Here is an 11,257-nt window from a genome sequence, read left to right on the forward strand (position 1 = left end):
TTTTTCCCACGACAAAGGCCAAACAGTCTGTATTTTCCCCCTGTACAAAGCCGCCAGTAGGTAGTTATTTCCTATAGGTAGATTCCCCTGTACATCTGCTCTATTAGTAGTATTATCTTCCTGTAGGTATCCCCAGTAGGTAGTTTCCCCTTATAGATAGCCCCCAGTAGGTAGTTTCCCCTTATAGATAGCCCCAGTAGGTAGTTTCCCCTTATAGATAGCCCCCAGTAGGTAGTTTCCCCTTATAGATAGCCCCCAGTAGGTAGTTTCCCCTTATAGATAGCCCCCAGTAGGTAGTTTCCCCTTATAGATAGCCCCCAGTAGGTAGTTTCCCCTTATAGATAGCCCCCAGTAGGTAGTTTCCCCTTATAGATAGCCCCCAGTAGGTAGTTTATTCAAGATTTTAAAAAATAACAAACAGACTCACCTCAGCTCCTGACTCAGTAGTCACTGACATCTTCTCTACCATCTTCTAGGCTGTTTGACAGCTTCATGCCTGCAGCCCCTTGAGATCTGGATAATGTCATCCATCAGGACACACATCCACAGTATAAGTGACATCATCCTACGTGTGTGTGTCCTGGAGAGACACTATAGAGGATCGGGATTGTCTGGACACAGAAGGCTGGATGTATTCAAATTCCTTGCAGCTTAGTTTTATGATGAATAGTAATACCAAGTTCTATCACTAGATGTCAGTATATTAGTATATAGAAGTGGATGGCTATGTGTGTCTAATGTAATGACAGTAAACAACCACAAGATGTCAGTGCAGAGAGAAATGACAGTTCAGCTACAGAGGGGAGCGGTGAGGAGGAATTACATTGGATTCTGGGCTCCTCTCCTTGTGGTGGATGCAGCTTCTGTTCTTCCGGCTGTACAAGAGTTTGTTATTCCCATTGATAACGAGATCTACCAGATCAGGCAGTATAATAGCTGCAGGTCATAGGACGCAGTATACTGCATGTGTGACAAGCTCTATGTCACACATGGAGGGGTATACGGCAATCTTAAATTTGGGGGATTAGACAACATATACCTGGACAAGAATGAGGAAATTTGATTTAAATGAAAGATTATGAAATGTTTGTAACCATTACCATCTGATTGGTTGCTAGGGGCAACTGAGCCAGTTCTACTTTACACCAGTTTAATAAACCTCCCCCTTATTGTTTCCCTATATGTATAGCATCCTGGGAGTTATGGAGTTTTTCCTGTTTGCAGTTATTTTCTCAAACCTTATTAGTCCTGATAGTTGCCAACAGTCCCGGGTATGACCCAGTAAACCCCCCCACCCCCGTGCACAATGCGTGGCTAAGGGTGGTATTACACGGAACGATTATCGTTATTTAAAATCGTTAAATCGTTCGGATTTGAACCATAATCATTGCGTGTAATAGCAGGCAACGATTAAACGACCAACAAGAAATCGTTGATCGTTTAATAGGATCCGGACCTATTTTTATTGTTTGATCGTTCGCACATCGTTCGCATTTCGCATTCGTTTGGTGGAATAAGAATTCACAGCTGAAACATACGCAATAGCGACGACTAAACGACCGCAAGAACGATCATAAATAACGATCATCGTTTCGTGTACTTGGGCGAACGATTTCGGGTCGTTTGCTTTAGCGGTCGTTTAAGATCGTTTATCGTTAGTCGTCGGAAAATTGCTTGGTGTAATAGTACCCTAAGGGCCCTATTCCACCGGACGATTATCGTCCAGATTATCGTTAAATCGTTCGAATCTAAACGATAATCTTTCGCAATAGCGGTCGTTTGAGATCATTAATCGTTAACAATTATGCAAACGATAATCGTCCGGTGGAATGGGGCCCTAACTGTTGGGCAGGGCTTACAGTGATGGGGGCGGGGCTTATTGGGTCATACCCGAAACTGTTGGCAACTATGTGATACCCAGTGTGTATACAGAGATCTCTATTATCTCCTATATCTATTATGTCCTTGTTCTGTGGCCAAGGAGGGGTCTTATATTCCTCTTATTGATCTTAGTGTATGGTCCCTTCCTTTTATGTGGCTATAGCCCTGGTACCTCACTGAGAGGTTTATTATATATAGTCCCTGTGCTTATTTATATATGTGTTTATATCATATATGGCCCCCGTTTATTTATATTGGTCATCTTTGCTCCCTATTGCCCTGTTCTCCACTTCTTCTCCGCCCGCTCCCTAGTAGCACATTTGCCTCTCCTGTGTCTGACCTCAGTCTGTATGACTATGATCCTGTGCTCAAGTCCTCATCCCAGACTTCTGATTGGTTCATCATCCCAGACTTCTGATTGGCTGATCACCCCAGCCTTCTGATTGGCTCATCATCCCAGACTTCTGATTGGCTGATCACCCCAGACTTCTGATTGGCTGATCACCCCAGACTTCTGATTGGCTGATCATCCCAGACTTCTGATTGGCTGATCATCCCAGACTTTTGATTGGCTCATCATCCCAGACTTTTGATTGGCTCATCATCCCAGACTTCTGATTGGCTCATCATCCCAGACTTCTGATTGGCTCATCATCCCAGACTTCTGATTGGCTGATCATCCCAGACTTCTGATTGGCTCGTTCAGGTCACACTATCTGCTGGGTAACACCCTTCTTTTCTGCACCAATCTGGGAAGGTGTACCCCAGTTAAGCTATATTTGCACAACGTCAAAAATAGAGAAAAGGCGTCCGATTTTGATATTTTGAAAAACGTCTGTTTTTGCCGCGATTTAACTGCCTGCAATGGCAATGCATTGAAGTCAATCGGAAGACGGACGTCCAATGCACACAATGCATTGAATAACGGACGTTTTAACCGTGGACGTCAAAATAATGAACATGATCATTATTTTTGCAAACAGCGGACATTTTTTATTGGTTGTTCACCGTTTTTATTGGTTGTCACCGTTCTTTCTCCGTTTTTACTATTAAATTCGATGGACTTTTCAATTAAGCCGCATCCAAAGTCCAATTAGTAACCAAACTAGAATAATGTGCAAACACCAGTCATTGCACTAAGGGGAGACCAGACAGTTAATGATGTCCGTTATTTTAGACTCAAAATAACGGACATCATTTTAAATGGAGCTGAAAAAACGTTGCGTGAACATAGCCTTACTGGTAAATGACGGTTAGTGGTACTACTATGGAAGAAGAGAAGAGCGCTGGTGAGGGGTCAGGAGACTTTATTACATTCAAATGATTGAAGATACAATGAAATCTATTGAAAATTGAGATATTTCCTGTATATTTCCGGCTTTCCTCAGTAATTGCAGTCAGTAGTCATAATCATATTAATAAAACACTACAATGATGCAGTACACAGGTTTATGAGCACGGTTCAGGCTGGTGTCGCACATCATGAATCGCAAATCAGTCGGCTTGGAAATTACCGTATTTTTCGCGTTATAAGATGCACTTTTTAGCAAGAAAATATCTTGCTAAAAAGTGCCTGCGTCTTATATTCAGGAGACAGGGCAGCCCGACACTGTCAGAGTGCCCTGTCTCCTTCCCTGATGGTCCAGAAGGCTGCATCAGCTGTGCAGTCCTCTCCCTTCTCCTGTCGGTACTGATCAGTGAGATCAGTGCCCGGCAGGAGAGAAATCGGGAGGAGATATGCACGGCAACCTGCTGAAGGACCTTCGGTGATGTCACAGTCATGTGATTAGTCACATCAGAGACATCAGAGAAGGTCCTTCAGCTCACATTCCCGCAGGTCCTACGCTAAATGGTTGCATCTAAGTACAGAGCAGAAGAGGTATGTGTGTTACCCTATGTGTGTTACCCTGTGTGTGTGTTGATATAACATTGTGTGTGCTTGTGGATATGTTTGCACAGCTGAGTGTGTGTGATACAGCTGGGCTGAGAGTGTATGGTCTAGCAGAGCTGAGTGTGTAGCTGAGCGTGTATGGTCTAGCAGAGCTGAGTGTGTAGCTGAGCTGAAAGTGTATGGAGTAGCAGAGCTGAGTGTGTAGCTGAGCTGAGAGTGTATGGTGTAGCAGAGCTGAGTGTGTAGCTGAGCGTGTATGGTGTGGCAGAGCTGAGTGTGTAGCTGAGCTGAAAGTGTATGGTGTAGCAGAGCTGAGTGTGTAGCTGAGCTGAGAGTGTATGGTGTAGCAGAGCTGAGTGTGTAGCTGAGCGTGTATGGTGTGGCAGAGCTGAGTGTGTAGCTGAGCTGAGAGTGTATGGTGTAGCAGAGCTGAGTGTGTAGCTGAGCTGAGAGTGTATGGTGTAGCAGAGCTGAGTGTGTAGCTGAGCTGAGAGTGTATGGTGTAGCAGAGCTGAGTGTGTAGCTGAGCTGAGAGTGTATGGTGTAGCAGAGCTGAGTGTGTAGCTGAGCGTGTATGGTGTGGCAGAGCTGAGTGTGTAGCTGAGCTGAGAGTGTATGGTGTAGCAGGGCTGAGTGTGTAGCTGAGCTGAGAGTGTATGGTGTAGCAGAGCTGAGTGTGTTGTGCATGCAGCAGCTGTGTATGTGTAGATACAAGACACTTTCATTTTAATCAACTTTGACCCCTTCAGTGCATTAACCCCTTCATGACCTTAGACCACCAGGGAAGTTTAATTAGCATAAAATATTTTTTTCCTGTTTTCAGTGTTCCAAATCAGGTGTGCGTCTTATAGACAGGTGCGTCTTATACAGCGAAAAATACGGTACTTATTTCTTAAGACCTTTTCCGAAATCAAGTAAGAGGCGTAGTGGAACCGAAAGTCGCACATTTCTGTGCACATTGTATTTATTGCCTTTGTGTATACATATAAGGAAGATTACCAGTATAGATTACATACATATGCAGAGGATTAGAATAGATAGCGTGTGCTCGCTCACCTGTGATCATTAGTAACATCTGTAGTTACATTGAAGTTATATGGTAAAACATCATATGCCCCCCCCACACACACACACACACACACACACCACCACCACTACCACCCTGATATAGCAATCTAGCATGGATACATAAAAGACAATCCCTTGTGCTCTCCACTTATAAAATAGTTTTATATTTGCCAATTAGGCTGTTCCTATATGTATAACATAATATTATATGGGACTCTATGGGAGACGCTATTATGGAGCTATGTATGGAATAGAGGAAACAGTATAAGAGCACTATGTCTGCAGCGCCCCCTACTGGCAGACACTTCAGAGTGGACACTATGGCCCAGATTTACTATTACAACATTCTGACGTAATTTGTAACCAAAGAATAATAATAATTGTCACATGACTTGTATCAGATCTATTATAGGTTTTATACAGTTTAAGGCTGGGTTCACACTACGTATATTTCAGTCAGTATTGTGGTCCTCATATTGCAACCAAAACCAGGAGTGGATTGAAAACACAGAAAGGATCTGTTTACACAATGTTGAAATTGAGTGGATGGCCGCCATATAATGGCAAATATTTGCTGTTATTTTAAAACAATGGCAGACATATTGAAATAATGACAGTTATTTACCGTTATATGGCGGCCATCCACTCAATTTAAACATTGTGTAAACAGATCCTTTCTGTGTTTTTAATCCACTCCTGGTTTTGGTTGCAATATGAGGACCACAATACTGACTGAAATATACGTAGTGTGAACCCAGCCTTATAGACACTTTTCCACCTGGTTGTATAAAGGACATGGTCTCTGTAAGAGTGTGTGTGTGTGTGGGGGGGGGGGTCTCAGCATAAAGGGGTCAGGTCATAGACAATATTACCCTGTGGATTATCCATAAATCTCCTCTAACACCTGACTGCACCAACTTGTAGAAATGTGTCAATCAGTGAGACCTGAGCTAAGACCCTCCCCCATGTGATCTAGTCATACGGACGGCTGTCATGTAGGGATCATCACCTGTAGCTCCGCCTTCTCATTAATCCCATTAACTGAATCTGCCAATTACAATCTGAGTTATGATGTTATGATGGTTTCTTCCAGTTGCTGCCCCCCCACCCCCCCAATATCTTTATAGAACCTTTCCCTACACCTAATGCAGCATAAAGGGGCTCGGTGAAGGTGGCGGTGAAGGTGTGTAAGTGTCTGATGGGGTCACACAGCTCATAAAAGGACAGCCGCCCGGCCTCATAATCCAGACAGATCCTGAATCTATTACTGGTGATCTTGTCAGGTAGCTGGAATTTATTACTGTCATGTATCACTGAGTACTGATTATTACACCACCTCATACTCCAGGACTTGTTATTGTATCCAATGTGTGACTGATCTCCCCTCCGGCCTATACTGGGATAACACATCCCCACCCTCCACTCCCCTGATCTACTGCTCTCCACATCCCAGTAATGTCGCCCTGAGGAGAATCTCCTGCTGCTCATCACCTGATAACAATACTGGAATCTCACTGCTGTTTCTGGACGATTCTGCTCCTCTCGTGTCCTGGTTGCAGTTTTCAGGTCGTCTGATATAAGGAGATAATTATTAGCAGTGTTTATATCCAGTAATATGTCTGCAGGACCCTCCCCATAGTTCCTTATACCTGATATTATGTCACATAATGTGCGGAATGTGTCTGAGATCACAGTCACATCCAGATCATCTACATCATGGAGCTGTCTATCATGTCCCCCTGTGTCCTCATCACCTCCCCCCTCCTCAGGATCACACAAGTCAGCTGTGTCTGGTTCCTGTAAGACAGTCAGTGGATCCGCCATGTTACACAGCTCCTCAATGTGTCTCATCTTCCTGGACAGCTCGTCCTTCTTTATTTCCAGCTGCTGGATCAGAGCAGACAGTGACAGTGACTCTTCCTTTTCCTTCCTGGAGATCTCGCTCAGGACCCTCTTCTCCAGGTCGTCCAGCCGTCTCCTGATGTCTGTAAACAGGACAGTGACTCTCTCGGCTTCTCCAGCTGCTTTTTCTTGAGCTTTTCTCCTGCGCTCCTCCACACTCCGGACTCTTTCCTCTGTCTCCTCTCTCTTTGTCATCAGTTTCTGGAGAACATTTCTCAAGTTCTCTTTCTTTTTCTCAGAGGCCTCATCCAGTGACTCCATTGTATGTCCTTTGTGTTCTCCAATCATATAACAGGACACACAGATACAAGCAGCGTCCTCAGTGCAGTAATATTCCAGCATCTTCTTATGGACAGAACATTTCCTCTTCTCCAGGGAAGTGCTGGGCTCAGATAAGACGTGTTCTGGTGACTTGCTGTGAGCTCTCAGGTGTTTATCACACAGAGAAGCCTCACAGTGCAGACAGGATCTCACAGCAGGTACAGCAGAGTCCACACAGTAAGTGCAGCAGATCCCGCTTTCTGTCGGTGTTGGAGGAGTCAGCAGTATATTCTCCATTAGTTTACATAGAGCTACACACCTCATCAGTGCAGGCCGCTCCTGATGCTCTTCTCTGCATTCAGGACAGGAATAAACTCCAGCCCCGTCCTGTGTATCCAGCACACGACCAATACAGAGCCGGCAGAAGTTGTGTCCACATCTCAGCATTACAGGATCTGTATAAGTGATCAGACAGATGGAACAGTCCAGCTCGTCTCTCAGAGCAGCAGACGCCATGGCTGACAGAGGAGGAAGAGGGAAATGAAACTACAGAAACCAGAGGGCGGGTTATACTTGTGTACACAGGGCAGGGCTGAGCAGCACAAGATCAGTCACTATTAACCTGTTCATGGACACTTGTCCTCATCATATATTGTACCTGCTGTGTGTTTAACAATGTATGTATTTTATTATTCCATAGTAGAATTTTTTACTTTTCTGCTGTAAAGTATCTGTGAATAGAGATGAGCAAACTATTTAATGGTTCACTTTATCTATGGTCAAACTTCAGCAGAAAAGTCAATTTATAATTTTACTTGATGTCACTTTTATTAGGTCCCTGACACAAGCAGAACTCCTCGGAAATTAATTTAACGTAACGTCTATTATTTTATGTTCTTTTATTTAACTTAAATTTAAAAAAAAATAATTTAAATGTACAATACATTTACAATACGATAACATAATTACAAGTGCAATACATTATATATAAAGGTCAGTGGGTGTTACTAGAACAGATTGTTTAACCCCTTAAGGACAGAACCAATTTCGATATTTGCGTTTTAGTTTTTTCCTCCTTGTGCTTAAAAGGCCATAGCACTTGCATTTTTCACCTAGAGACCCACATAAGCCCTTATTTTTTGCGTCACTAATTGTACTTTGCAATGACAGGCTGAATTTTTGCATAAAGTACACTGCGAAACCAGAAAAAAATTCAAAGTGTGGTGAAATTGAAAACAAAAATGCATTTTGTTTATTTGGGGGAAATGTGTTTTTACGTCATTCGCCCTGGGGTAAAACTGACTTGTTATATATGTTCCTCAAGTCGTTACGATTAAAACGATATGTAACATGTATAACTTATATTGTATCTGATGGCCTGTAAAAAATTCAAACCATTGTTAACAAATATACGTCACTTAAATCGCTCCATTCCCAGGCTTATAGCGCTTTTATCCTTTGGTCTATGGGGCTGTGTCAGGTGTCATTTTTTGAGCCATGATATGTTCTTTCTATCGGTACCTTGATTGCGCATATACGACTTTTTGATCGCTTTTTATTAAAATTTTGGATTTGATGCGACCAAAAATGCGCAATTTTGCACTTTGGGATTTTTTTTGTGCTGACGCCATTTACCGGACGAGATCAGGAATGTGATTAATTAATAGTTCGGGCGATTACGGACGCGGCGATACCAAACATGTTTATTTATTTATTTACTTTTATTTATAACCTGGGAAAAGGGGGGTGATTCAAACTTTTATTAGGGGGAGGGGGCTTTTTACTATTAACAACACTTTTTTTTTTTTTTACTTTTACACTTATACTAGAAGCCCCCCTAGGGTTAGGATTATTCCCTCTGGGGGACTTCTAGTATAAGTGCTCTGATCTCTCATAGAGATCTCTGCAGCATAGATATGCTGCAGAGATCCATGAGATAGGCACTCGCTTACTTCCGGCTGCTGCAGCCGGAAACAAACGAGTGCCGAGCCGGGGACGGCGCCATCTTGGAGCGTTTCCCGGCCGGCTTCAGAAACGGAGATCGCTCCTCCGGGATAACATCCGGGGGAGTGCTGCGTCCGGTAATCGGATGCAGCTGTCATGTTTGACAGCTGCATCTGATTACTGTATTAGCGGGCACGGCGATCGGACCGTGCCCGCTAATACCTGCGGTCCCGGGATACAAGCGGCACCTGGGACAGCCGCGGTTCAGAGCGGGGTCGCCACGCGGCCCCGCTCTGATTGTCCTTACCGGCATCAGGGCGTAAATATACGCCCGATGTCGTTAAGGGGTTAAAGGACAACTCCGGGGTCTGCTAAAAAAACTATTATTATATAAACAAGGGATCATATGTACCTTTTGTATAGGAACAGTTTGAGCCTAATATCGCAGCTCTGACCCCCACATCGCCTGTTCTCATCATCAGGTCTTCTCACTTCCTGTTTGAGCTGCAGCTCCTCTACTACATTTCCCAGCATCCTCTTCCCTGTTTCTGTTCTCTGTACACTCCCTTCTTTTCCTTGTCCAGCCCACTATGTAAAGCCTTCCTCTTTGTCCCACCCCCTAAATGTTACCACCCCCCTCTCCTTTCCTCTCCTATCACTCTGCTGCCTGTATCCCAGCCTCAGCATCTTCAGTAGCATCTCTTCTGTTCTGGTACAGTGTCTGTCAGGGGCTGGCTGGCAAATTTTAGCCCGGGGGGGCAAGCACACAGCACTGGCCCATAAGTAGCAGGCTGGCGGCCCATCCTTTAAGGACCACTCTGGCCCTTACCTATAACATCTTCGTCATTTGTGACCAAATATCCTACTGTGCCCTGTGAAGGGATCAGAAGTCACTTTCCTGTATAAGTCTATGGGGCGGCTCAGCGATGACACTGAACGTACCCATAGACAGATGCAAGGAATGCTGGGTGACCTCTATCGTACTGAGTATATGATGCTGGAAAGCTGGTTGACCTTCATCAAACTGAGTATAAGATGCTGATAAAGCTGGGTGATCTCCATCATACTGAGTATAAGATGCTGGAAAGCTGGGTGACCTCCATCCTACTGACTATAAGATGCTGGGAAAGCTGGGTGACCTCCATCATACTGAGTATAGGATGGTGAGAAAGCTGGGTGACCTCCATCCTACTGACTATAAGATGCTGGGAAAGCTGGGTGACCTCCATCATACGCAGTATAAGATGGTGGAAAAGCTGGGTGATCTCCATCATACTGAGTATAAGATGGTGAGAAAGCTGGGTGACCTCCATCCTACTGACTATAAGATGCTGGGAAAGCTGGGTGACCTCCATCATACTGACTATAAGATGGTGGAAAAGCTGGGTGACCTCCATTATACTGACTACAAATACAAGATGCTGGGAAAGCTGGGGTTTCTGTATTTTTTTTTTACTGCTGTGGTCCTGTGGGTATAGGCATTCCTCTTTTTAGAACACCCCCCTCGTGTGTGCACCCCCCATTAGTAAAAATAATAATAAACAAAACAACAAACACACATACTTATATGTATCCTCTATGTACTCCTGTATATATGTATCCTCTATGTACTCCTGTATATGTCTCCTCCTGTATATATGTCCCCTCTATGTACTGCTGTGTATGTCTACTCCTGTATATATGTATCCTCTATGTACTGCTGTATATATGTCTCCTCTATGTACTCCTGTATATATGCATCCTCTATGTACTGCTGTGTAGGTCTCCTCCTGTGTGTGTGTATATATATATATATATATATATATATATATATAGTTACACTGATCCAAATTTTCCTGCATTGCATATTCCCTCATATATATATATATATATATATATATACGAGGGAATATGCAATGCAGGAAAATTTGGATCAGTGTAACTATATATATATATATATATATATATATATATATATATATATATACACACACAGGAGGAGACCTACACAGCAGTACATAGAGGATGCATATATACAGGAGTACATAGAGGAGACATATATACAGCAGTACATAGAGGAGACATATATACAGCAGTACAGAGGAGACATATATACAGCAGTACATAGAGGATGCATATATACAGGAGTACATAGAGGATATATGATGTATCCTCTATGTACTCCTGTATATATGTATCATCTATATACTTCTGTATATATGTCTTCTCTATGTACTCCTGTATATATGCATACCCCCCAACTTTTGCTGGGGGGAAAGAGGGACATAGCCACGCCCATAACTGTGCTCTATGACCCCATAGCCACATCAT

General features: G+C 43.5%; 1 protein-coding gene across 1 annotated transcript; it reads right to left on the minus strand.

Moving 5' to 3' along the window:
• Positions 1–5,543: 5,543 nt before the first annotated feature.
• LOC138788818 (E3 ubiquitin/ISG15 ligase TRIM25-like) lies at positions 5,544–7,525 on the minus strand. Its single transcript, XM_069967136.1, has one exon. It carries the CDS (start codon positions 7,517–7,519, stop codon positions 5,915–5,917), a length of 1,605 nt encoding a protein of 534 aa, XP_069823237.1. The 5' UTR covers positions 7,520–7,525; the 3' UTR covers positions 5,544–5,914.
• Positions 7,526–11,257: the final 3,732 nt, after the last annotated feature.

Source organism: Dendropsophus ebraccatus, chromosome 1 (genome assembly GCF_027789765.1).
Source record: "Dendropsophus ebraccatus isolate aDenEbr1 chromosome 1, aDenEbr1.pat, whole genome shotgun sequence".
In the NCBI taxonomy this organism is placed as follows: Eukaryota; Metazoa; Chordata; class Amphibia; order Anura; family Hylidae; genus Dendropsophus; species Dendropsophus ebraccatus.

Excerpts from the sequence above, each read along its gene's own strand:
- LOC138788818 (XM_069967136.1), bottom strand. The coding sequence starts at position 7,519 with ATGGCGTCTGCTGCTCTGAGAGACGAGCTGGACTGTTCCATCTGTCTG.